The 26,779-nt window shown below is 48.1% G+C and overlaps 8 protein-coding genes and 1 non-coding gene across 9 annotated transcripts; 6 read left to right on the forward strand and 3 right to left on the reverse strand.

The window, feature by feature from the left end:
* Window positions 1-4,392: 4,392 nt before the first annotated feature.
* Asppvi_000173 (aldo/keto reductase) lies at window positions 4,393-5,539 on the forward strand (the record flags this gene model as incomplete). Its single annotated transcript, XM_043296486.1, has 3 exons — window positions 4,393-4,494; window positions 4,538-4,796; window positions 4,872-5,539. The coding sequence occupies 3 exons, from the start codon at window positions 4,393-4,395 to the stop codon at window positions 5,537-5,539; spliced, it is 1,029 nt and encodes a 342-aa protein (XP_043152421.1).
* A 611-nt stretch (window positions 5,540-6,150) lies between these two features.
* On the forward strand, window positions 6,151-7,286 carry Asppvi_000174 (SDR family NAD(P)-dependent oxidoreductase; the record flags this gene model as incomplete). The annotated part of the gene is made up of 8 exons (XM_043296487.1): window positions 6,151-6,200; window positions 6,250-6,394; window positions 6,451-6,618; window positions 6,648-6,755; window positions 6,810-6,950; window positions 7,005-7,067; window positions 7,118-7,196; window positions 7,249-7,286. The coding sequence occupies 8 exons, from the start codon at window positions 6,151-6,153 to the stop codon at window positions 7,284-7,286; spliced, it is 792 nt and encodes a 263-aa protein (XP_043152422.1).
* A 324-nt stretch (window positions 7,287-7,610) lies between these two features.
* Window positions 7,611-7,681, reverse strand: Asppvi_000175. The gene has a single exon. It is a non-coding gene; the product is annotated as a tRNA-Gly (tRNA).
* A 1,047-nt stretch (window positions 7,682-8,728) lies between these two features.
* Window positions 8,729-10,710, forward strand: Asppvi_000176 (S53 family peptidase; the record flags this gene model as incomplete). Its single annotated transcript, XM_043296488.1, has 5 exons — window positions 8,729-9,624; window positions 9,671-9,812; window positions 9,861-9,954; window positions 10,001-10,304; window positions 10,359-10,710. The coding sequence occupies 5 exons, from the start codon at window positions 8,729-8,731 to the stop codon at window positions 10,708-10,710; spliced, it is 1,788 nt and encodes a 595-aa protein (XP_043152423.1).
* Window positions 10,711-12,499: 1,789 nt separating this feature from the next.
* Window positions 12,500-14,756, forward strand: Asppvi_000177 (ankyrin repeat domain-containing protein; the record flags this gene model as incomplete). The annotated part of the gene is made up of 3 exons (XM_043296489.1): window positions 12,500-13,971; window positions 14,027-14,378; window positions 14,403-14,756. The coding sequence occupies 3 exons, from the start codon at window positions 12,500-12,502 to the stop codon at window positions 14,754-14,756; spliced, it is 2,178 nt and encodes a 725-aa protein (XP_043152424.1).
* Window positions 14,757-16,203: 1,447 nt separating this feature from the next.
* On the forward strand, window positions 16,204-17,731 carry Asppvi_000178 (uncharacterized protein; the record flags this gene model as incomplete). Its single annotated transcript, XM_043296490.1, is given in 7 exon segments — window positions 16,204-16,318; window positions 16,399-16,547; window positions 16,564-17,078; window positions 17,191-17,234; window positions 17,290-17,420; window positions 17,462-17,587; window positions 17,642-17,731. 7 exon segments carry the CDS (start codon window positions 16,204-16,206, stop codon window positions 17,729-17,731), a joined length of 1,170 nt encoding a protein of 389 aa, XP_043152425.1.
* Window positions 17,732-20,626: 2,895 nt separating this feature from the next.
* Asppvi_000179 (uncharacterized protein) lies at window positions 20,627-22,153 on the reverse strand (the record flags this gene model as incomplete). The annotated part of the gene is made up of 2 exons (XM_043296491.1): window positions 20,627-21,271; window positions 21,335-22,153. 2 exons carry the CDS (start codon window positions 22,151-22,153, stop codon window positions 20,627-20,629), a joined length of 1,464 nt encoding a protein of 487 aa, XP_043152426.1.
* Window positions 22,154-23,097: 944 nt separating this feature from the next.
* On the reverse strand, window positions 23,098-24,509 carry Asppvi_000180 (uncharacterized protein; the record flags this gene model as incomplete). Its single annotated transcript, XM_043296492.1, has 6 exons — window positions 23,098-23,151; window positions 23,212-23,538; window positions 23,589-23,888; window positions 23,941-24,147; window positions 24,238-24,245; window positions 24,299-24,509. 6 exons carry the CDS (start codon window positions 24,507-24,509, stop codon window positions 23,098-23,100), a joined length of 1,107 nt encoding a protein of 368 aa, XP_043152427.1.
* Window positions 24,510-24,959: 450 nt separating this feature from the next.
* On the forward strand, window positions 24,960-26,421 carry Asppvi_000181 (uncharacterized protein; the record flags this gene model as incomplete). The annotated part of the gene is made up of 5 exons (XM_043296493.1): window positions 24,960-25,302; window positions 25,357-25,480; window positions 25,531-25,640; window positions 25,691-26,081; window positions 26,142-26,421. 5 exons carry the CDS (start codon window positions 24,960-24,962, stop codon window positions 26,419-26,421), a joined length of 1,248 nt encoding a protein of 415 aa, XP_043152428.1.
* Window positions 26,422-26,779: the final 358 nt, after the last annotated feature.

Genomic DNA, 26,779 nt, shown 5'->3' on the forward strand with positions numbered 1-26,779 from the left:
TGTACGGCGCACAAGAAACAGTCACCCATGTGCTGGTGGACTGTCCAGATATGAGGGATATTCGAAGGAAGTTACAGGGTGGAGTGAGGGGCGCGTTTAGCAGCGTCTCGAGTCTGCTGGGAGGCTCAACTGAAGGTAAGAAAGGTAATCCAGATACTGTCTCGCGGGCCAGAATGGTTAAGGCTGTGCTAGACTTCGCCGAGGCGTCACAACGGCTTTGGAGTCGCGCGCCATGAGGCAGCCTAACATTGGGAACGGCAATTAGGCCACGGTAGGCCTCAACGAGACTCTAAGTTCATTTTCAGGAAGTGGAACGTTCTACATGTACGTACACAGGTATAGTTGTTGTATCCTGCATATCGCTTTCGATGCGAGGGGTCAGGGTAAATGAAACCAACCAACCAACCAACCAAGTGTATGTGAAACGCATGAGGACTACACAGCTGTAATTTTACACTATTAGAACCCTTCACATCAGCCATGTCATGAGCTGGAACCTTGCAGATTGCTATTCCATTGTGTAAATTGAAGACCCCTGAGACTGCCGTGTACTAGACTATACTGAATAAAGACCAAAAAGACTGACTCATGAAACTAGACATACATTCCCTCAACTCGACTCTCTTGACCGAAACTTCTTAAGTTTTCAATCGATTCCTCCGCCATTTCCAGATGTATGTAGCCTACTGGCTCTCCATCCACTGTGGCGAGAGCATGTGCAATGGAAGTAAGGTTCCTGAGCTGATGACAAGTCAGCCGGTGAACAATAACTAGCGCCGCCAAATACCTTATCCTTACCCACGATGTAGACGTGCTGACACTTCCACAGCGCCAATAAAGTACGGTCTGAAGCCTATTCTGAACGGAGGTGTTTCATCTCATAGATCAACCTGTCTCCTCAGACTCAGCCTTCCCACGATCCGTCAACCTCAGAAAATTGACCTAACTAGCTTCTCACCATAAGCTGCAAAAGTTCGGCCGATGCATTGACTATCTCATTCCACCGTTGACTACCGTTCACTAATGCTTAATTAAAACCACAGACAGGTATCTTAGGTACAACGCATTGTATGCCTCATCTTTGGACATGCCGACTCCAACGCTCTGCTTCGCCGAGCCGGTTGGTTCCGAACTAGTAGCGTTCGAGTGGGCCTGATGATCCTGAAAATATGCTCTGCACCGGAGCAGTCCTTGTGGGACTGGTGGTTATGGTAGACCGCACAGTCGCGTTGTTCAATATTTAAGCCTTTTCATTTTTGAGCGGCATATGGTCTATTTTGACTTGGCAGTCCCGAATCTCCACTGAGCGGCCCCACTAATCACCAATCTGCTCAGCGATGGGTCGGGGTGCCAGATCAACAGCACCAAGTTGCACTCGGCATCCTATCATCGGGACAGTCTGCAAACGGCTACTTCTAGTGGCGAAACATCACCTCACCTGATGCATTAGTTCTAGAATCCTATGGGTTGTTGCCACTGCTATCCCATGTCTCATTATAGTCTTATGATCAGGCAATGCCTTGGCATCAAAATGGCGCCAGTTCCTAGCTTAAATGTCTGTGTATATCCTGGAAATACAGTGATAAATTATTTCCCTACGAGCAATCAATTAAATACTAATATAATTGACACCACATAGGTGAGGACTTTAAGCAGGCAACTAGAAATAAGATTTGACTGCAGTCAAAATGTATGATATCTACCTACCATAATAATTAAATTAATGTGAAATTCTGAATGATCTAATTCTGTTAGGGCAGCTAGTTCAAGTATGTTTACTGGCAGTTACTGCATCCGGTATGGAGTAGTACTTGATGGCTGGATTGGGAGTGTCCAGACTGCGTGCTGAGGTCTAGCCAACTGCTGCTTTATATCCTTGGCAGTTTGTAAGTCCAGTGTTACTCCTTGCTGGGTGCCAGACATTTTTGTTCTTCAATGTTTGCGGACCTTAGTGCATAATGCGGTCGTCATCATGATGTAAAGCTTAATGCCTTGTATATTCTAATATCTCCTAGCGTACTCAATGTAATGCTTGCTATGAGTGTATATATTTACCCTTTAAAGTAGTTTGTTGACATGTCACCTTCTTTAACTTCATTAGAGGCGAGGGACCCAGGTCTTAGTCTGTGAAACAAGGGTCTCACAAATGATGACATAACAATAGTGTGACTTCACAAGACCACTCTGTGGAAGGTGCCGGATTGCTGATCGGACTTGCACGTGGGACTCCGATGAGCGGACTGGTTTACATTTTAGAAGTGAAAATACATTTGCTAAGGGCCCGTCCGCGACGTCCACGCCAGACAAGAGGTGTCGCAGGACCGCCACCCACGAGTTCGGGTTCTGATGTTGCTCTCGTGTACAGTCCTGGCAGCATTCAACCAGGACTGTCGCTCCCGCTTGAGATGCACTCGCTGTATTACTGTGCAGACATGTTCTTCCTAGAAAAGAATATGCTGACGGAGCCTGGACAAGAGTTTGTTTCCTACGTGCTACCTTACTGGGAACTCGCTGAGCCAAACTCGACTCTTCGCCTTGCCATGACTGCCTATTCAAACGCTGTATTCGGACGGAACAGGGGCGTAAGATCGGCCCTCTGTATTGCCAGAAAGGCATACGCAAAGACCGTGGAGCAAACTCTGGAGGGGATGAAGACAGTATCCACTAATACAATATATCAGGTGGTATTAGCGATGATGCTAATGGGCAGCTACGAGAACGTCATGTACTCCTTGAGAGAACCTTCTTTATCTCGCCCTCCCGACGAAGTTGGCTCCCGTTTCTGGGGGAATATCTGCCACGAAAATGGTGCAGCAGCTCTTGTCAGCGTACGCCGAGAAAAAGGATGGGCTGCAAACCTGGCGTTGGACAAAGTGATTAGGCAGAAGTTGGTAAGTGGGCCTTGTTATTAACCCCCAAGGATTGAGATGTGTGAGTTGAGCTGATATCCTCCCAAAAAGCTTCGTATAATAATACTTCGGGGAGAGAAAATACCTGACTGGTTAGAAGATGGCTCCAGTTGGGGGGAGGAAGGGCCAGAATTGGAGCTGGATCACTTATGATACGTGTTTTGATTTTGAGACATAAATCCTTGGCTCTGCTTAGAGATATCGACGCGACAGCATCAGACACCATTGAGATGGCGAAGACTGTTGCAATCGAAGCAGATGCCCTTGATCGTGACCTCCTAGCATGGCCCCGGATACTCCCACAGAACTGGAATTTTGAAGTGGCCTGGACACAGTCACAATCCAATGACCGCGCCATTACTCCTGCCGGCTTTCCCCAGCATATTTATGGTTCAGTCGGCCATGCTGCAATATGGAATCGATATCGTACCCTTCGTCTTATTACAAATCGTATTCACCAACGATCCCTTCTATCATTTCCGTCGTCTATGGAGGAGGAATTTCTCAGTACAACCTTGGGGAAGTGCCAAGAGAACATTAACGTGCATACAGGAGAATTTTGCAGCGGTGTGCAGTCCCAGGTTAATTTCTGCACACACGCTAGAGGTCCTAAAACTATTACCAAGGGCGAGGGTTCTATGGCATCATTTGATGCTCTTCATCCCAGTGTGGCAGGATCATTGGCTTGGCCATTAACAGTAGCCGTTAGCATTGAATCCATTCCACATCTGGAGGAAACTTGGCTGAAGGCTGCCTTGAGGGCCGTTGCTCGGATTCTGGGTCATACACTGCTTGAATCCGTCACTGATCAGGGGGAATTCAGGTTCTGATCTTTACAGGATTTTAGAATTGAAAAGCAGTATTTGAACGCCCGTATCTCCTTAAAATTGTCATGAATATACACCATCTTGCATCACTCAACGCTGAAGCCAGACTTAAACTCAGGCCAAAATCGCCTCTTCAGCCCAGCGGCACAGAGAGATGTTGATTAGTTTCTTTGACAGATGTGGGCACCCCAGGTACTAAACTTCGTACTACTTGATCAGATCCAATGTCACGATATGTAACTCGCATAGTGGATTGCATTATTCTATTCTATATAAGTTCTGCACTAAACCCTTTCTAGAAAAGGGTGCGAGGTCTCCACATATACATCACCTTGTAAAGAAAAGTATCATGAAAGTTATCAAACAATGGAGGCATGGAAGCAATGACTATGTCTAACTCATCTTTAAATTCGTAATCTGTAAAACCTGAATATAATGTTTGACGGCCTTGTCGGACTTTAGGTACCTGTGATTTCGAACCATTGCCGCCCAGGAACTGATATAAGAGAGCTGTATGTAGCATTAAGTTACTCTTTGCCAACAGCTGATTCCGCTACATCTACACTAGCTATTTTTTGCAATATTACGCCCCCGAAGCCCTCCCAGTGAACCAAATCTTACGTTTCTGTGAAACGGTTACATACACCCCATAGCCAATGGCTCCTTCGCTTCCTCCGTCGCTCCAGGAGAGGCGTGACAAAACCAAGGTCGAGTACGTGCGACTCGGCGTATCCGGCCTCCATGTCTCTGTCCCAATTGTCGGAGCGATGTCCTTCGGCTCATCTCACTGGTTAACCCTAGGTACTAGATGAAGATGACTCAATCGAGATCCTCAAAGCTGCTTATGATAGGGGTATGAACACCTGGGACACGGCAGACATGTACTCAAACGGTATCAGTGAGGAGGTCATTGGAAAAGCATTGAAGAAACATAACCTTCCGCGCGAAAAACTTGTCATCATGACCAAATGCTGCATTCACGTGGCTGATCAGCCGGATATCTTTACGCCTCCTCTCCAGCAAGAGATGTCACAGATGAAGGATTATGTTAATAGAGGAGGTACTGTTAGCCCAATTTGAATCGGCTTGCCAACAATGAGTGACTTGGTGCATGCGCTAACTGGGACCTGCGTAGGTCTCTCCCGAAGTGCCATCTTCAAGGCAGTTGAAGCGTCCCTCCATCGCCTGGGGACCGACTACATCGATCTTTACCAGATTCACCGCTTTGACCCATGTACGCCAGTCGAGGAGACGATGCGAGCTCTGCACGATCTAGTTGTATCAGGGAAAGTACGCTATATTGGTGCCTCCTCGATGTGGGCAACGCAATTCGCGCGTATGCAATCCGCAGCAGAGAAGAACGGCTGGACCAAGTTTATCAGCATGCAGAATCACTACAATCTGTGCTACCGAGAGGAGGAGAGAGAAATGATTAGGTACTGCAATGAAACTGGCGTGGGGCTCATCCCGTGGTCACCTAACTTTGGTGGCAAGTTGGCAAGACCCCTCGGAGACAGAACGTCCACAAGGGCGCAAACACCTTCACCTGTCGGCAGTGGGCTTACCAAGGCGGACGAGGAAATCATCTCTCGGGTGGAGCGCGTAGCAGAACAAAAAGGCTGGAAGATGAGCCAAGTCGCGCTTTCCTGGCTCCGCAGCAAGGGAACAGTACCAATTGTCGGGTTAGACTCACTGTCAAGACTTGAGGAAGCCTGTGACCTGCGCGGAAGGAAGCTGACTGCAGACGAGGTAAAGTTTTTGGAAGAGCCCTATGTGCCTAAGAATATAATTGGACATGTCTGAGGGCGTGAGAGATGGGATAGTGATCAGAAAGATGTTTTGAGAGTTCTTTTGACAGCAAGGTGCAAAGACTTATTACTGCTATTAGTTATTCAATGAGGAATAGGGAAAGCTCAATTGAATTATTGCAGGAGTTTTGGGCTGAAACCGCTAGATTGGCATGTAGCGTACTAGGCAGACATTTCGGGTGAACGCTCAGTTAAAGAGCTTATTCCATTCTTATGACCTGACTGACCAATTTCCTACACCTTGAAGATCTTCCGGGCAATCTCCTCACGGCTGGTGGAGAGTTGCATAACTTGGAGCGCAAAAATCAGAACCAACCCTCACTGAACGCTCAGCGGGTTTGGGTTCAGTCCTGGGCCTAGGGAACCTTAGCAGTTTTAATTCCCTCCCCACCAAACGTCACTTCAATCAGCCTACCATACACCTCATCCGCTTATTTTGGGTACTCGTTACCTTCGAGGAATCCCTGAACAGGCCTCGGCATACAGATTCGGCATACAGATGGTGGGGCCAGATCTGCCCCGCATCCTTCTCGACATTGCTCCCCGTCATCAACGGAGTCATCTCACTTCAGACAACGTCCACCTCCGATTGCTACCTGATACACGATGCCATACAGTCTCAAAGGGAAGAATGTGCTCGTCGCGGCAGGCTCAAGGTAACATCTCATAGGCCTCCTTGCCTTCCAAAGCTGACGTCTGGTTCAGGGGTTTGGGTGCTGTGATATGCCAGAAATTCGCAGCTGAGGGGTGCAATGTAGCTATTAACTACCACTCAAACCATGAGGTTGCGGAAGATCTTGCCAGTCGATTAGAGAAAGAGTACTCCATCAAGTCCATTATTCTCCAAGGGGTCAGGTCAATTTCCGAAAACACTATAGTTTAGAATTGACGTGATTCGTTATACAGGACTCTGAACTCCCAGAGGACAATCAACGCATTGTTCAAGAGGCGAATGAGCAATTATCGGGCTTGGATATTGTTATTGCAAATGCTGGGTGGACTCGGTTCGCTGATAGGCGGGACATTTATGCCTTGTCTTTCGAGGAATGGGACAAGGCAAGATGCAGCCTGGCTGTCCGTACTCGATATGCTAACGTATGCAGTGTTGGAAAGTGAACGTTATGTCGCATTTACAACTCATGCAAGCGGCTAAGCCGATATTTGAGAAGAATGCGGACGGTGGGGTTTATATAATGACTTCATCTATCGCTGTACGTTCTCCCCCTCGAAGGACGTATAAGCCATGTCTCATATACAATGATTAGGGGATCACTCCGGACGGCAGCAGCATGGGCTACTCGGTGACCAAGGCCGCTGCTTTGCACCTCATGAAGCATCTTGCGTTGTCCGTGGGACCAAAAATCCGTGTCAATGCTGTTCTACCGGGACTATTGTTGACGGATTGGGTGCGCCCTTCCTTGTTGCCGTTCACATGTTCTTCGGTATTAACAAAACAATAGGGTAAAAAGTACGGCGAGACGACGATTGAGTGGCTCAATCAAAAAGCCATCTTAAAGCACGAGGTGATGCGCTTGTCCTCGGTATCTTCGTCTGCTTGCTGACTTTTTACTAGACCGACCTCGATGATTGCGCGGATATGTTTGTCACTTTGGCAAAGAATACATCCATGACTGGACAGCAGATTGTCGTCGGTAGGTCCTCTCTTCCCTAATCGTGCGCTGTTTAGTGTACTCATCGATCCAGATTCGGGACTGTCCATGGGAACTCCTCCTAGCAAATAGCGGCACGAAGTATGTTCGACCAACGACGAGTGACACAATAGGGTAAGGAAATGAACATAGTTCCTGCAGCACCGCACTCCATATGATATTCCACTTGTGTCAGAAGAGTGCTGGTCAATATGGTCAGATGTAGGGGGCCGGCGGGGAAATATATAGATTGAGCTAGTCAGGTAGACCGCCAAATCGTCTAACATCGCTCATTCTTTGTGAAGTACTCCGTACGGCAATTTTTAATTCGACGAAGGCAATGATTAAAAAATGAGACGAACTCAATGGTAAAAGGACAGTTGTTGGCTCGGAAAAAAGGTAAGGAGCAAAAAGGAATGCATCATCCGTGAATCGAACACGGGCCTCGTCGATGGCAACGACGAATTCTACCACTAGACCAATGATGCTATTGCTTGGCATACATAACTAATTAGCGCTACATAGAGCAGAAGCAGACTAAACTTCATTTTTAGTTAATTGTTCACATCTGACGGGTTTCATATGAACACCACTGGCTCGGATGTTTGGTGCGCAACGTTGATCTTATCGGGCCCAATTGAGACAACAAATCTCGTATTCCAAGTAATCTTTTACCGATAGAAACCGCAACGACATGGTTATCCTGGTTCATGATGTCGATTAACCAAACATGCAGGCACCTTCCTAAAATGGCTTAGTGGAAGGATTCAACCAGCCTCCCAATGTGGACCTTTGACAGCATCGCCTCTTGTCAATCAACAGTTAAGACCAAGTGACTAAACTATGATGCATGACTCAGGCTTTGGATAGAGGTATGTCCTCATTATGGTCCTTGCCAGTGAGATTGCTCATTTACTCAGGATTTACCAGATATCTTGAGCCTTTTGAACGCATTTCTTGAGCTTCCAAACAAAGTACCCTCGGCTGATCAGTTGTCCGACCGTGCAAGATGGCTAATCTGCTAGTAGATGTAACCTTTCTCTGTCCCACAACCCAAAGACAACCAATCCTCGGCTTAGTCGCTGGTTCCTGGCAGGAACCCCGGCAAAGGCTTGGAATGATTGGCGGGGGTGGAGCAAAAATGCTTAAGCTGGCTTGACCAAGATAAGCACTCCAGCCCCTCGAATAGGCAACCAAAAACCTGCTATTAATCTACCCAGTAATTCAAAGACTAGTATCGCGCCACTCCTACKGTCTTCCGGTGGACTTAATTAAATAGTATGAAACTAGTTACTTGATGGCGTCTGCAGAGAAAGTCGCGCAATGCTGTGCTGGACTCTGCATGGTGCGAATTGCGATGCGCATATCCTCGCTCTGGCCTCGACCCCCTTGCATCATGCCGGTTGCCGTCACATGGAATGATAATTTCGCCTTCCCAGATAACTGACATGTAAATATAAATATCGATCGGCTGCCGATCCGGATTGTTGTCCTTTGTCTATTATCTCTCTATTCGCTCCGCAGTCATCCCCGCGATGCTCTCCTCAACTCTCTACGCAGGGTTGCTCTGTTCCCTCGCAGCCCCAGCCTTTGGCGTGGTGCACGAGAAACTTTCAGCTGTTCCCAGCGGCTGGACGCTCGTCAAGGATGCATCGGAGAGCGACACGATCACACTCTCAGTCGCCCTTGCTCGGCAGAACCTCGACCAGGTCGAGTCCAAGTTGACGACACTGGCGACCCCGGGGAACGCGGAGTACGGCCAGTGGCTGGACCAGTCCGACATTGAGTCCCTATTCCCTACTGCAAGCGATGATGCTGTCATCCAATGGCTGAAGGATGCTGGGATTACTCAAGTGTCTCGCCAGGGCAGCTTGTTGAACTTTGCCACCACAGTGGGAACGGCAAACAAGCTCTTCGACACCAAGTTCTCCTACTACCGCAATGGTGCTTCGCAGAAACTGCGTACCACACAGTACTCCATTCCCGACAGCCTGACGGACTCGATCGATCTGATTGCTCCCACTGTCTTCTTTGGCAAGGAGCAACGAGAGAGCACACTGCCACCTCACACAGTGAAGCTTCCAGCCCTTCCTAGGAGGGCAGCCGCCAACGACTCTTGCGCGAACCTCATCACTCCCGACTGTCTGGTGGAGATGTACAACCTCGGCGACTACAAGCCTGATCCATCTTCGGGAAGTCGAATCGGCTTTGGTAGCTTCTTGAATGAGTCAGCCAACTATGCGGATTTGGCTGCTTATGAGCAGCTGTTCAAGATCCCATCCCAGAACTTCTCTGTTGAACTGATTAACGGAGGTGTCAATGATCAGAATTGGGCTACTGCTTCCCTCGGCGAGGCCAATCTGGACGTGGAGTTGATCGTAGCCGTCAGCCACCCCCTGCCCGTAGTGGAGTTTATCACTGGCGGTTCACCGTAAGCCTATCTCTCCCAGTGAAGGAAACCATGCTAAATGATTTAGTCCATTTGTTCCCAATGTGGACGAGCCCACCGCTGCAGACAACCAGAATGAGCCCTACCTCGAGTACTACGAGTACTTGCTGTCTAAACCCAACTCCCAGCTTCCTCAGGTGATTTCCAACTCGTATGGTGACGATGAACAGGTGAGCGCCCTTGAAATTGCGTTACATGACTGGAGACTGATCTATTAGACTGTTCCCGAGTACTATGCCAGAAGAGTGTGCAACCTGATCGGCTTGATGGGTCTTCGTGGTATCACGGTGCTCGAGTCATCTGGTGACACCGGTAAGTTCAGATCCTCTGGTGGTCTTTTCCGTGCTAACATGATCAGGAATCGGCGCGGCTTGCATGTCCAACGATGGCACCAACACTCCCCAATTCACCCCTCAATTCCCTGGCACCTGCCCTTTCATCACCGCAGTGGGTGGTACACAGTCCTATGCTCCTGAAGTTGCCTGGGACGGCAGCTCGGGCGGATTCAGCAACTACTTCAGCCGTCCCTGGTACCAGTATTTAGCGGTGGAGGACTACCTCGAAAACCACATTACCGAGGATACCAAGGACTACTATTCTCAGTACACCAACTTCAGGGGCCGTGGATTCCCTGATGTTTCCACCCACAGCCTGACTCCTTAGTACGTGGCCCTGCTTCCCTGACATCCAGACATCCGCGTACTAACCGCATGTAGCTACCGCGTCGTCTTGACTGGCAAACAATACAAGTCCGGCGGCACATCCGCTGCCGCCCCCGTCTTTGCCGGTATTGTCGGTCTGTTGAACGACGCCCGTCTGCGCGCCGGCAAGTCTACCCTTGGCTTCCTGAACCCATTGCTCTATACCATACTGGCGGACGGATTCAAGGACATCACGGCCGGAGCCTCTGTTGGTTGTGATGGTATCAACCCACAGACCGGCAAGCCAGTCCATGGTGGTGGTATCATCCCCTACGCTCACTGGAATGCTACTGAGGGCTGGGATCCCGTCACCGGCCTTGGTATTCCTGATTTCATGAAGTTGAAGGATTTGGTCTTGTCCTTGTAATTATAGGAATAAGTAGATGAGAAATCTCTCTATCGCTGTTCACTCGTCTACCCAGTCTTATCGTAGATGGATGTTGACAATGCGTCAGGCCAACTATGTGTGGCATTATGGATATAGCCCAAGAGCTTCCTGCGGATACGCTAGAGGGTTCTCTAGAAAGATGGGGGCTGCTTTAGCCGTGGGTATCAACACTCTTGGCGGACTATTTGTACAAAATCATATAGTAGGCATATCAAATACGTAGTAGGGGTATATAACCGTCATGCAGCACTAACACCGAATCTTTAACCAGAATAAGCCACTTAGAGTAACATAGAATGAAATTCAAGAGATCAAATGTACCTCTGCTACAGGTAGTAGATTTAAAGCGCAATCATGATTCCTAATTCCCAAATTAGCGCAAACTGGGTGTTTCCCCTACTAACGCCCCTTGTTTCCCTCATCTCTACTAGCTTCGTAAACTCTGCTCCTGCGCTTTCCTCTATGACAGGCTTCTATTTTATCACATTCAGACTCTGTACCATAACATGGTCCAACCAGCAAACTCCAAAGAGGGGAATCCTCCCCTGAATCATTTCTTCATCATTCCTCTTGGCCAGCGCCTTGGTCGCACCCTAAATTCACTGATAGCGACACAGAAGAGCGCTGGTATCAGCAGCCCTGGTATCAAGATGAGCAGCGCTCGGCTTTGAAGCTAATCAGTTGCGCTGACCGCGAAGGGTGGACCTGGGGCTTCTTCAATTTACACTCCTGAGTCTGATCAGGTCTGGTCTGCCTGTCTTGAGGAAATTCAATGCTATATCCACTGGTAAATTGACTATGTTAAGGGGGACTGGTATGCAAAGGCTAAGGAGTATAGCTTTCCTGAGAGGCTTGTCTATAAGATATATAAAAATATTATCCTTGAGGATAAAGAATACTAAGATGGTGCATTAGTTGCATAGATTCACCAAGATTTTAAGGACCTTATTGCATCTCAAGGGGCTAGAATAGGGGAGGTCATGCCGCGGTATACAGTGTGTCTGGTTATTGACCAGCAGTGCTTAGATTCAATCATAACCGCTGAGGATCCAGAGGGGAGTAAGCACGGGGGTGGTCGAAGGAAGGGATTTGATTTATCACTATAATTGATCCTACATTTGTAACAGGGAACTTTGATGACTATTTTAGATTTATGCGAGTTGAGATTAACAGGCTTTGGTGGCTGACGGTAGAGTTAAACTCATCTTTTTCGATGAGAGATGTCTGTCTGAGGGCGCAACCAGATCAAGATGTAAAGGGGACTGTCGTGAGCATTTGGGGATACAGCCATGAATGTAGTTATAATTTTAAAGGTTTTACTGTGCTCGCCCACTCAATACTCTACAAAGTTTCCTTCGCAGGAAGAACCTAACATGTTTTACACTTCAATAATCTTGAAACCTTTGTGTCTGGCACCATCCGAATCCCACCCAGCTGGTGCAGTCTGTAACTCACTCTAATCCGCTAGGCTGGAGTTTATTACATGGATGGGGTGAATGTACGCCTACAGGAAGCCTGCAAACAAGAAGGCTGTTTCTGACATCGCAAGGCTGATGGAGCGTTGACTGAAAGGTTAGTGTGCATGATAGCTGCCCAAGTAGCAGCAGAGCCTTGCATTAGCTGCTTGGCCGCTGGCTGTGCCATGCCACGGATCCTGCTATAAGCCGCTGACCTCGTCCACGTCAGAAACGCGTCTCTGCTCTCGATGCATCGTCTTCGACATTTCCCGCCAGCACATTATTGAGTTACGCCTCTTGATGGTCCGGACATGGACAACTCTGAAGTCGACCGGCCATCGCCACCCCAGTCAGTACCCGATTCCGAAGACGAATCGCTCGCGGGTCAGCAGTACGGATCAACAGAGGGTGAGCAATTGCGGGACATGGAAGATTTCAGTTCGCATCAATATGCAACGAAGTCTTTGAGAGAAGCAGTCCTTCAACTAAGTTTTTATGCGGTCAAAATGCTACTGGAGAACGAGCAAGTGGAGGTGGACGAGAAGGGCTGGGATGGCCGAACTGCCCTTTCTCTGGCCATCGAGAACGGCCTGTATGACGTCGTGCAACTTTTGCTGGGAAAAGGGGCCGACCCTAATATTCGAGAAGATCAAAACCGCACCCCGTTCTTTTGGGCTGCTACGGGAAGCCGACGTCGCCGATTTCCGTCCGATTTCCGTTTTTGTTATGATGACATGATTAGATTCCTCCTGCGGGCTGGGGCAGATCCGAGTTTAACAGATGACAAAGGGAACACTCCGCTGGCTGAGGCTGTTGTTATAGGAAATGAAGATTTCGTGAAGCTGGTCGTCGAATCTGGTCCTTTCAAAACTAACACGCAGGGCGACGAGGAGAAAACTCCTCTGATGCGTGCAGCAACTGGAGGACGGCCAACTTGTATGATGTATCTTTTACAACACCCCGCCCATATGGGTAGTTGTGCTTGGTGGGAACGATTCCTTCAGACCAGGTCACGGCAAAGAAAGCAGGAGCCGGGCCCATCTCAATTCCCGAACCATTTCCTGAAAGATGCTGGCCTACAAAAACTAATAAGTCAGCTGGAAAGAAATTCCGTTTTGAACGAGGTACTTCCGGACGGGCGCACGTTTCTCTCGTGGGCTGTGGAATTCGGAGACGAAGAAATTGTTATAGAACTTCTGCATTTCACAGCGGACCCCAACGTCCGTGATAAAACGGAACATCAGATGACCCCCTTGATAAAGGCATTGAAGATTGGCAACATGGACATGGTCGACCTGCTCAAGGAGAAAGACAAAATTTCGATGCATATTCTGGTGGACGAAGCCAATGATATGGGTGAAGAGCAAGCCTTGGAGCTCGCACGCAAGCTTCTAGAACATGGATACAGCCTTAACAAGTGTGATTCTAAAGGTCAGAATCCCGTCCACATTGCGTGTCATGAGGGGAGAAAAAGCTTTGTTGAGGAGTTTCTCCACCCAAATTACCAAAGTCAAAACGCCTCCGTTCATGAGCGGGATAATAGCGGGAAAACGCCGTTGCAGTATGCAATCGACAATGAGGACATTGTCAAGCTTCTGGTCGGATACAGGGCAAAGCTCGCTGACATCCCAACTGAAAGTCTGTTCAAACTCAGAGAACCAAAGCCGCTCTGCGTCCAATTGACTAGCAATCGTCAGGCCCCTTATCAAACTCTTCTTCTGATCAGTGACTATGACGAAGCGCGAGAGCTGTGGAGCTTGCAGTCTGGAGAGATCCAATTACGGTGATTTGCCATCTAGTCTTTCGCGAAATTCTTCCCCTTGTACTGACTCTGCCAGTCTCTTCCAAGGTTCGAAAATACCAGAGTTTCGCAGCCCTGAGATCAAAGACGATCCTGTTTTAAGTCGTGGATATGGCGAATATTGTCGATTCTTTCAGCCAAAGTGTCCAAGCCAGCGCGGTGAAACTCAGCTATTCAAGCTATGCGTATCTTTGCCTGAGCGATTTCCATTGGAGGTGGCCTGGGCCATTAGGGAATTGGGGCATGAACTTGCATATGGATACATCAGCACGCTTTCGAACTCTGAAGTACCTAAGCATCATGGAGAGCTTCTCAGAGGTTTGATGACTGAGGTTGCCCGGGAATGGAGGAAGATGGTATCGGTCATGGGGGATGAAATCAATTTTATTGTAAGTGTGCCTTGATCCCCAAAGTCCCGGACGGACCTGATTCTTCCTCAATTGGCGAAAAAGAGAGTAGACCAGGTCGAACAAGAAGGTAGAAGTCAAACCGTCCTCCAGCGCCTCCAGGCAAAGGCAGGACAACACGCTAGGCTGCAAAGATGGTTCAAAGGCCACATTACTGGATTCACACATGTGGTGGATATCGATTCATATTTGCGAAACGAGCAACATGGTGATCAGAAGGGCCCCCTTAGAGAAATAATCCAGAAGATGGATCAGGAGGTGAGTTCAGGACTTGCGCGCATCGAGCAAAATATTCGCGAGTTATTACAGATTGTGAGTGCACCTCGCCATCTACTCTGGATCCATCTGACCGGTGGTTGATAGGAAATTGCATGGATCTCCATTAGCGAGGCCAAGAGCATCAAACGGCTTACTTGGATTACTGTAAGTCAATTCAAACCCACCGGTTCGCAGGCTAACTCTTAAGTTCATATTCCTTCCCCTTATGTTTACGTCAGTAAGTGTATTTACAACCAATCAGTTGATCTATGTCTTTCCTGATTACTGACACATTCCCCAAGAGCCTTTTCGGGATGAACATAAACCTTCTGAAAGATAATCCCGACTGGAGATGGTTCCTTCCAATTGCAGTATCGTTGATACTTTTGACCTTCGGTTTATGGTTGCTCTTTGACTGGGTAGGTACTCGCTTACATGCTGTGATGATACCAAGGATGGTGTCTAATCCAAGAGCCTTAGGCCGAGCCAAAATTGGAGTCCCGGAAGAAGAGATTGATAACTCCTAGGGAGAGTTTCAAATATACGACGCCTGATGACGACCGGAAGTCCTTTGAATCCAGCGGTGTTTGACATGAATAATATATACATGTTCCACTTTTCTAGTCTGTTCAGAACGCCCAGATCACTGCCCCGTTCGTTATATATTTTTATCAATGATCAACACCGTGTTAACCAGAACCAGTAACCTAACCTCATGTCTTCTTTCGTAGTTTTCGAAACCACTACATGATAGTTACAGTTTGAGAGGACAAATCCATGTCCAACAAATAAGTAATAAGTTATAAACCTTTCTTAAAAGAAAAGCTCTGCCAGTCCTCTAGCCCCTATAACTAGCCATAGAAACGAACAGTGCCTCGTGCTCATAGAAGCCGTCGTCCAAGATTGTACCATGCTCTCTCAGGAGGGTCTTGCAGCAGGTTTCCGACACAGAGATGATATGACGATTTTGGGGAGCCAGAAATATTGCTTGGGAAATATTCACAGTAGAGAAAGTATATACACCAAGGAAGCGTGAATATCTTACATTGATGTCTTACAAAAACTTGGATATGAAACTTACAGCTGGAAGCAGTGAATGATATGGCTTCGAACATGCTGGTACTTACTCCCTCCATTCCCATCTAAGCAAACGTTGCCAAGAACAACTCGAGATCTACAACAAAATTGATTGTCTCGTTGCTTGATAGGGATTCATCTTCGTCAGATACATGACTAGCTTGGTACCTCATCCATGAGAGTATCCGGCTCTCTGCAAGATCACCGCTGAGAATCCAAAATACCATAGGGTAGCCACCCTGCTCTTCTGGGTCTTCTGCCAGGATCTTGAGGCTGTCTGACATAGTTTGCCAACCAATTCGGCGAAGAGGCCGGAAAACAACTCAGACCCTTCGTCAAGGTGCTAGTCGAGGTTGTCCACCACAAATATTGGTAAGTTCTGATCCTGACGACCTTGACAGTCTCTTAGACAGATCAAGCACAGTTACTAACTCAAGGCTATTACAGTGGTGGTTCGGACTGCCCCATACACATGTCGTCCAACACTGTCAGCGTCAGTAACGCATCCCTCGCTGCGACGTTTACCGCAAAAAGCATTGGACTTGGTTGCGCTGCTGCCTTAGCTGTGTTGTTTGTGTTCGTGACTGGTGTGTAATGCGCATCAATAGACGGTAAATTCCATTGCCACAGTTGACGTTGCAATAGATATTAACACTTTCCGTTATAGATATTCGACGTTACACGTCTACCGCTTTCCTCACGGAGCCCGTGAGCGATATGAAATTTCACCGGGGTGGGCGGACCCAGGTCGAAGGAAAACGATTTGATTTGTCATTCACTCGCAGAGTCAAAGGTGGTCGAGTCAAGGACCGCAAGGTAGGACCTTCTCCAGTCCCAGGTCGAGCCCTTCGCCCAGACCCTGGTCAGCCTTATGCTTATAGAAGCCATCTGTGAGCAGTCTGGATGTAACGGGGATGACGAAGGGGAAGCCCAGGACCCAAAGAATTGGGACATTGTCTTCCTCGACCAGGAGACGCGACTGTCGCTCCTTATCAAGGTCGACAACGTCGTCCGCAATCTCAATGGCAAAGTAGATTTTGCTGTCTGGTATGAGGGAGATAAAAATGGCATGGGGACCAACCTTGTTGCCGTAGAGGCAAAGAGGCAGGCATACCCAATGCCTGTGCTACAAGAGTATGTCAAGCCTAACCCCCTGACGCATGGGAGAAAGACATTGGCTGACCCCTCAAGTAATTATCCATTGGCGCACAAACTTACTGCACAAGCAGAGGTCTGGGGGATGGCGACAGACGGCAACTACTTCATGATCGGTTTCTTTATTTGTTGCGGCCTGTACATCCTCCTCTACTCGCTAGTCGTTGTGGAATGGTTCTGCAAGGCACCTAGGTACTGAGTTCAGATATTGACTACCTTGACTGTGTCACAAGAACAAGGACAGTAAATAACTCAGGCCTATTACAGTGCCCCCGTTACGAACAACTACAACTACTGCAACCAGGGTTCCGCCGGGCCGCGCTGGGGGATCTCACCTAGGCAGAGCTGGTAAGTATTAGGCATATAGATCTGATACTTACTGAACAGATGCTAACTTATATAGATGATCGAGCGCGAAGCCTTCCAGGCAGACATGGCGGCCACCAAGGCCCGGGCCGGGCCGAAAGAGGCAACGAGCCCAGGCCCCTGATAAATGGGATTCAATGGCCAGCAAGTCAAGCACCAGTAGTGGCGGTGGGTCTCGGCACACTTTAAGGGCCTCCGCAAGGCTCTAGAGTCCCCCGGCCTACGACACCGACCTGGGCGCAGCCCTGCCGGCCGTGATTCGGCGCCTGATAATGGTTGGGACGGCCACAGACGGCCACGATTTACTTTTCCTCCGTGTGGACGACAATGGCACTGTACGCGCATTGTATGCTGAAGACTATCCCCGTTCCTTTGCTGATGTTGTATAGACGTACCTCAACAAGGAGCTGAATTGGGCTCGAAGCGAGACCATATGGGGCTTCATCACCCATGTGGTCGAGCAGGCGCGGGTCCTGTAACCCATGGGGACCAGCGTGGTTACGAAGGTATTTATCCCGTCGATCACGCGCGTTTCCAAGAAAAGGATGAAAAGGGCGAATATGAACATTTCGGACGAGGCTTAAGATACTCCTTATATCCCCTGACACTTGCCTGCAGCTGCAACAAGTATATACCATTCACCTCCGCCAGGAAAAATCCTAAAGGCCCAGTTAATCGATCCAGAGGTTGCGGATTTCAAGTGCAGTGAAATCCCTTATGCTAAATGCTTGATACCATTCTTATAACCAAGAATGCTCAGCTGAAGAATTGTTTGGAAATGAGGACTTGTCCAAATATCCTTGGGGACGGCCAGCGTACGCATTGCAGGCCACGCTGGCGAAAGCACCTGGTTATACCAAGAATGCAGCGTTCACAACTGAGGCAAGCCATGCTCTACAGCGGTTGGAAAGCTGGTTTTTCAAACTTAGTAAACCAGCCGCGAACACACTGGATCTGAGGACAGTGGAGAAGTGGGCTATACCAGGAATGGTCCGTGAGCCTATCGTCGCCATACTCCAGAGCTCGAACGCGGACAGCGCAACTAACCCTGGCTTGTTCATACCATGAAGCATCCTGCTTTACTCAAACCATGGAGCATCCTGAGACATGACCAATATGAAGCAAATGCTTAAGGACATGTGGAATCCTGTTCCATGCGATGCATGCAAGGAGAAGAAGGAGGGCAAATGTAATCTTCGAAGTTCCAACCTAACTAGTCCTTTGGATTGCTGTTCGTCGAAGAGCAAGGAGTGGTGCGAGAACTTTGACTACTTCGCAAAGAGGATGAAAAGGACAAGGCTGAAGACGTGGAAGAGGAGAGTGAGGAAGAGGACCCTAAGGAGGAGTCTAGCAAGGAGGAGTCCAGTAAGGATTCCTAGTCTTCAACTAGTTCTGGACTTGTTACAAACCAGTTATAGATTAATATAATAAAGTATATGCTGCTATAATACTTACCTAGATAAGACCATACCTAACCTGCCCCCCACTACTTATATAAGGATGGCAAAATAAGTATCTAGACTGACTAGTTCATAACTAATTATGAACTAGTCCATGTCTATATAATAAATATGCGCAAGTAGATGCAAGACATAGGCTATAATACGACGTATACTATATCTAAGGTCTAGAAGAGATCCTTAAGAGTACAAGTTGCCTGGTACGGTGGAGTTTTGAACACATACGGGATCTCCGCTGGGAGCTGAAATGGGCTTGATCGAGCAGGCGAGCTACGCCGTCACCAGGCTTCGGAGTCTGGCCCTCTGGCCGCTCAGCCGGCCGAGAAACGGTTTCCCGGTCTCTCGAAGAGTTCCTTCAGGTCGAGGCGACCATGCCATTTCCGACTGATTTGAGAGGCTTGGTCTTGATGTCGCCTTTTGTAGAGGAGAAGACCAGCGACAGTTTGCAGCTTCGACTTCAACGTGTCCTTCGTTGAACACATAGCAGACATCTCAAGCTAGTGCGAGGCGCTTTCCTGCGACATTTTGGAGACCACGATCTTGCATGAGGTTCTGCTTTGGTTAACTCCGACACAACTGCGTTGCAGGAGAGAGTCCGCAATATCGCAGACAGTTAACAGATCCCATGAGAGTCGGGGCGTCTCGCCGGCGTGGGGCATCGTGTTTTGTAGAAAAATTTGGTCACACAGCGGGATCGAAAGGCAACGACATACAATGATAGCGTAAAGGATGAGAAATGCTGTAGGGTGATGGCAAGGGTCTCTTTTATATTGGCGCAGTCGCTCAATGAGAGGCGCTGCTTCAAAGGTACTGTAGTCTGTGGTAGCGATGATGCAACTTCTTGCGATTAAAGGAGTAGCCAGACTTGTCTTGTGAAGAGCCGGACAGTTCGCCAGAGAACCAACTCTTCCCAGGAGAAGTGACCTGGTTCTCAGGAAAGACCCTTGCACCCTGGGGAGCGATCCCATCTCTCCCAAGAGCTTTTTTCCTCTCATCACCCAGCTAGATACTTACATGAATCTGGCATCATCTAGCAGAAATCCCCGTATCCTGGAGGATTCATGACTCATTTTCGTCGTTTCCGTACCTATCCCAGCAGCACAATGTTTCAAACCATGAGAGTCCGTCAGCGAATGATAGATATAGAAAGTTGTTGGTGCCTTGGGCTGCAGACGCAAACACGATGTTCAACTACGTAGAGTCTTCAGCCCAGAGCGATAGTGGCCCAAAGAATCAAAGATATATTCTATGTCTAGTACACGCAACATTTCCGGCACCCAGATCGGGAAATAATTGCTCCATACATGAGACATGGTAGTACTTGTTCGGTGATAAGGCTCATGAGATACAGGGTAAGCTGTTTGCAGGATGCTAGAACTCACCATAGTATCGACCAGAAAGGTCCTTGAGATTGAAGCGAAATGCAGGTCTGACATTGGGTTCTCCGATTACCTTGGCAGCTACGCATCCCCAGAAGCGACAGTGACTTCTGCTGCTAGGGTTGTCTTGTAGTAGAATCCCTTGTTTCTCCTCTGTGAGTTCATCTTCAAGACGCTCTCATTGAAATGCCAATCGCTTGAGTGGATCTCGGCTAATCGCCTCCCAATCAGTACCCAGTTCATCCGAGGGATTATCGTAGTGTGTCTCCGCTGGTGAAAGGGCGGCCATTCGCTTATGAGAAGCCATGCTTTTTAAGTGACTGTGTCCAAGGCACAGATATGGTTGGATACAGTATATAAACTAGACAGTAAATGAACTGGCTCCTGAAGGAGGCGGCATAGTTACATAGGAGGGAGCCCCTTGTATAAGAGAATGTAAAGATTATAAGTTTACGCCCTTGGGATATGTAACCATGTAAATGGTGTGTGGATCCTGACTTCTGTCAAATAGCAGTCCGATGTCCAAATTGGATGATCAATTTGGCAACGGCTTAGCCACTAAAATAGCAACCTCATCATTGATCGCATACGGGCGATCCCTAAAATGCAGTTTCAAATGCGGAATTAGCGCCTCCTTCATCTGCACAAAATTCGAATCGTCCCTGAACCAGAAACCCGCCAACACCTCAGCTGCTTTCTGGCATCTCTCCGTCAAATCTTCTTCTGGAAAGGCACAGTACGCATTGACACGGAAGACCTCAACATCGCCAAAACCGTACTCAGCAAAGACTGTTGCCGCGGCGTTCAAAAGATACCCCTGATGGTCAATAGCGGTGTTCTGTGCACTAAGGGGGGCGCAGACGTCATTCAATAAATTGACCACTTCATTATCCGGAGCGCCCTGCACAATGACAATTCGAGAATCTGGACTGCTGGGATCAACGACGCGTGCTATCTCCCGTAGTGATTTGTCGAGATCATCTACATAGTGGAGGATCCACATGGCCACGGCAGCGTCGAACGTCCTGTCGCAGAAGGGAATTTTCTCTGCTGAGCCGCTGCAAATTGTAACTCCCTGTGTTTGAGCTTGTTGTATCTGCACCTTTTTCCGGTCCGCATTAGGCTCGAGGGAGTATGCTTCGATTCCGCGTTTCGCCATTGCGATTGGGAGTTCCGCGATCTGTTAGTGGGAAGTGTATTCAGATGCCAGAAGGATATACTTACTTCCATAACCACTGCCAACATCCAAGACCTTCTTATTCCCTTTGATTACTTCCAACACTGCGTCGAATTCATCTCTAACCAGCCGCTCTGCGAAAGGGGCCCAGGCAGCCTCACTGAGTGGATGGGGGCCACGATATGACGTTGGGAGCGGGTATGGTCCCATAAGCGCGTGATCGACAACTTTTTTAGCGATTATCAAGTAATGATCTTGGATCTCCTTGTCGTACGGTGGTTTCGCGTGGAAGGCAAAGGATCTTTCGAGGTGGATTACAAAGCCCGCAGCCCTGAACAAATCCTGCCATCCGTCCTTAGTATATACTGTTCCGAGGAATCTCCTACCCATGAAGAGAAGATCGGCATGTCGGACAATCTTTCCCAAGGCATCATACAAACTCTCATCATCCACTAGGCTGGTGCTGGGTATGGTTCCCAATACCAGGAGCCCGCCAGTCTTCAGCCACTCGGAGTACTTGTACATCATTGAGTACGTCTGACTATGCGAGAGCTGGAACATGGAGAAGATGGTGAAGATAGCGTCGTACTGCATGGAGGGTTGGAAGGTCGTCATGTCCGCTTTCTCAAACCGGCCGATGACTTGGCGGGAGGCAATATTGACCATCTCCTGCGAAATATCAATACCGTGGATATCGTGGCCGGCGCGGGCAACGCGAGTTGCCACTGGCTTTCCAGTTCCGCAGCCTACATCGAGAACTTGGCTTTTTGGTGAGAGTTCCTTGAGAGCACAGTCGATGACATCCTCAAGCCCAGAATTGTTGACATATGACTCCTCATATTGCTGACCAAGCTCATCGAAGAGCTTCTCCGCGCTGAGTGTCATTGTGTTGATAACGCAGTTATTCTTAGAAAATATATGTAACTGAGGATTGAATTGTGCGATCAATAGAAGAGAAGATCTAGCTTAAATAAGGGAGCTCCGCTGAATTTTGCCCACTATTCTGACGAAACAGCATCCTGGCAACGGTACAGATTTGAGAAGTGCGAGAAATAGAATATGCAAGCCCAGGCCAATGTGCAAATAGCGCCTGTTGGCAATTGACTATCCGACCAGCTGGGACAAAGCTTACCCTTGATCGCTACTACTCGAATAAAGTTGACCCTTGCATCCTTGACCGCTACTCAAGGCTCATGTATGCTTGCCGACCCTCACTCGGTGCTTCACCCTGCCTTGCAGATGAGGGCCATCAATCAATGGCACAAAATAGTCCTTATATTTCAGGTGTCTTCTGCCCAACCATTTTGTGAACAGTGCCAGGTATGCAAGGGTGTGAGATCACGTACCCATGATCTTGATATTCGATCTCAAAAAGCCGAATGATGTGCGCCAGGCATATATGCAAGGCGGCCATGGAAAAACTACCGGCTGCATGAGAGGCTGATGGTGCAATGAGACAGGTTATTTAAAAGGGGAATCTGCTACCTTATCGCAGGACATTGCCTTGGGCCCACTGAAAAGGCAAGCTCCCATTTCTGCATCATTTTGCCTCCACGGATCCATCTTTCGGGACAGAAATCATCCGGATGCTCGAATATATCCTCGTCATGATTGGGGAAATAGTTACTGCTGGATACCTGTATCTTGTCCAGTATTAGCACGGTGATTTATCTCAAAGTCTGGGTTATAAAGAAGGAAAGGCACACTCCTGCAGGAAGGTGAGTCCCAGCTATTGTCATCCCACTTGGGGGCGTAATGCGTGGAATACTGTACGAGACTCGCGCATTAGGAATATGCTCGCCTCATTTAGTGAACAGACAAAGAGGGCCCTACGGTGAGACCACGCCCCCTGTTATGCGGAGTGTTTCCTTGATCACGGCGGTCTAGATCCACATCATCAGCCCCCTTTTACATAGCCTTCTGCATCCAGCCAGGCAACTCACAAAGTACGGTAACTTTTCCAGTACAGACCAAGATGGACATTCCTGAGTGTGGTCTGGCCAGGAGTCGGCCAACTCTTCTTGTAGTTTGGCCAGAAGCTGCTTATCGTGCATGGTATAATAGGTGGCAACGGTGAGCGTCGTTCCGACCGCATAGGCGGCAGCAAAAATCATAGTGAAGGTGTCCGACATGACGGCAAGGTAATTCAGCGACGGGACACGACGATCTCTCTCAACAGTGGTTAGTGCTGTAAACAATGGAATAGGGTTTCCTTGGCCGCCTTTGCTAGGATCATCAGCCAAAATCTTATCAAGACAACCTTGTAGAGCCTAGACGGGGTCGTCAGCATTCCACAAACTAAGAATATGGGTCCACAGACCTCCACCCGATCGAACAGCACCCGACATTGTGGATAGAGAATCTGCAGGCTCCAGGGGCTGAAGTAGTTGGTCAAGCTTCGCAACAAGCTCCAGTGACCCTGCAGCCAGAAACCTGCGAGGAAAACATCTAAGGCTTTGAGGGTGAGACATTGAAAACCTGCACTTCCCAACGAGTCAAAGGTGAATCCGAATACATATTGTGTTGTGAAATCCATTGTAAAGCACCGAAGCGCCATGTATATATCGATCAACTTCTCTTGCGATGCTGACGCATGCAGCAGTTTGCAAAGCCTCTCAGCCTAGTTACCATTGGTAGAAGCTCTTTCTAGATTAGGAATGGAGATTACCCACCTGAGTGATGAGAATCTCCTCTTTATTGAGCGTCTCCTTGCGGGAAAACATTTGTAGAATTGGCTTCCTATGTTTCCTGGCTTCTGCTTGATCCAACGTAGCAAAAGTCCCACCAGGAACAAAGAAGGCATCGTAGAAGTCCGGATCCTTATGTGTGTCTCTGGAGTGGTAGATATCAAAGTATGCATCTGTGCTGGAAAAATGGACCTATCGAAGAAACTCTGGGGTCAGAGTTGGGGTGCATCAAGACCCAGACAAAGTGCGGGATAAGCAAACCTCATTTGGTCCTATTCTTACCGCAGTACCTGTCCTTGAGATGAGCACATACGTTACGTATAGCTTCATGCCCATTTCTCACCGTATTTCTTGTGCAGGAACTTGAGGTGGTTGACCACGTCTCCTCTTCGAATTACACTGTAGTAAAAATGGTAGAGGCTTGTGAGAGCCGCCAGCCAAGGTCCAGGTACTGAGGCCAGAGGATGAAAAAGAAGACGGTATATCACGATGTATAGGACCAAGCATATCAGGAATTGGAGTACAATCACGACAGTGGTGGCGGGGAAGGCCATGTCGAGCTGACCGTCTCGGAAAAGTGGCGTTAGCTAACTGAATCGAAAAACTGAGCCTGGAGGATGATCATGCTCCTTCCAACAGAGTCTGACACCGTTTCTGATTATTGCATTTTATAGTCAGAAATATAAGCAAGACGCAGCTCCACTTCCTATCCCTTCTCGTTCGCACAAGTAAGGAGGTCTCTTCGAATCTAGGATCTCCTGGATTCATGTGAGCTTGTGATGTGATGTGTCGTTTGAAGCTAAGGTGGGTAAATATGCAGCTACCATGGATAAAATGGCATCCACAGTGTAGATCCTATGTAACTGTGTAGACACTAGAGTGTCGAAGGACGACGGGAATTTCACTGAGATGTATATATCGTCGTCGACGTCACTTTTAACTTAACAAATTTGTAGTCTCAATATTATTGCATTTAGAATATTTTTGTGACCCCCCTGAAAGAAATGACAATCACCCTCAATCCTCTTGCGAGAGTGAAAGCTCTATCGTCCCTCATCTCGCAAAAGGCACCTCGCACAGTTCAGGATGTTCTACAGTCTGGCTCTGTTACCCTGCCGGATAAAGAACAAAGTCAGATTCGGGAGGTCATTGATGCATGCCAAGAGTTGACAGCTCTGTTGACGGAACCACATGAATGGATTGCAAATGTTGCATGGGGATATGTTGACAGCGTCGCTCTCTCACTTGTTCTGGAAATGAAAATCCATCATCATGTCCCCCAAGCCCCCGGGGCGATTTCACTCTCACAGCTGACTGAGAGGACCGGCGGCTCTATGGATCTGATCAGTATTGACGTTCCTGACACACTGCTTTGATGTATACCATACTAACATCGCTCAGAAAGGGTAATGCGGCAATGTGTGAAGCGATTCATTTTTGATGAAGTCGAATCACATCTATACTGTCATAATACTCGCTCAATACGCCTTTTGGATATTGAGTTCTCATCACTTATTGATTACCTGTGAGTCCCTCAATAGTAAGCCTAAAAGTGTTCCATTCTAAAGAAATTAGGACTGACGACGGGTTTGTAACCGGAGCTCATCTCTCACGAAGTCTCTCGCAATCCAACTTTCAGATACCAGATAATCATCGCCAGGCAGCATTCCAGCTGACCTTTAACAGTAGGTCAGGCTTTTAAATAATTACAGTGCCATACTAATTGCTGTTGCAGCTGACAAGACCTTGTACGAGTACTATGACTCTGTGGATCTGAAACGAGGAAATCGTTTCGCGACCGCCATGGCTGGACACTACAACACTCCTCTCGACGATCCCATTGAGAGCATCTACCCCTTCTACACCTTGAAACCAGATGCACAGATAGTGGATATCGGAGGCGGCAAAGGACAGCAATCGATCCGACTGGGAAGAAAGTATGCCCACATGTCCTTCATAGTACAAGACCTCGGCAGCGTTGTTGAAAGCGCCCAGACCACTGTTGATATACCCGAAACAGTCAGAGGACGAATCCAATGGCAGGCACATAACGTGTATTCTCCGCAACCGCTTCACGGCGCCGACGTCTATTTATTGAGCCATGTCATGATGGATCACCCGTCCAGGTAGGAGACGTCTGCTACATGTGATTACRATTCTAATTGGCAGTTTCTTACCGCTCGCAGTGCCTGTGCCACTATTCTTCAGCACATCGTCAAGGCGATGAAACCTGGCCATTCAAGGATTCTTATCCACGATTTTCTTGATCCTGAGAAGGAAGAATATGTGTCTCGATTTCTGAACGAGCTGGACTTCCACATGATAGCAAGCCTGAATTGCTTCTCAAAATCCCTCAAAGGCTGGTTAGCAGTGTTTCGCAATGCAGACCCAGCACTCCAGTTGAAGAGAGTGTTTAAAGGGTCAAAGAATGCAGCCGTATTTGAGCTAATTTTGGAAGATGATTGAAAGTATATCTCAAAGTCAGAAGAAGATAGCCGATGGGTCGGATTCGATTTTAGCGGTTCGGTTATGCAACTCTAACCTAGAACTCAAATTTAAACCTGGATTATTTAGTGTACACATATGGAGCTGCATAGAGGGAGAGGGGGAGGGAAAAGGAAAGAGAGGGCACATGTCTTATTCCAGAATAGTTTAGCGAGTCTTTAAAAGGAGAATAGTTAGGCTATAGGGCATGTACCTCTATTAGTGTATAGGGGCAGTGTGGCTGTGGTCTAATGCGCGGGTCTAGGCGTCATTTGCTATAAGCCTTGCCTTTGAACTTATAAATGGAGTAATCACCACCTATGGGTAAGACTATACAGCT

This window comes from Aspergillus pseudoviridinutans, assembly GCF_018340605.1.
Source record: "Aspergillus pseudoviridinutans IFM 55266 DNA, scaffold_1, whole genome shotgun sequence".
NCBI classification, from domain to species: Eukaryota; Fungi; Ascomycota; class Eurotiomycetes; order Eurotiales; family Aspergillaceae; genus Aspergillus; species Aspergillus pseudoviridinutans.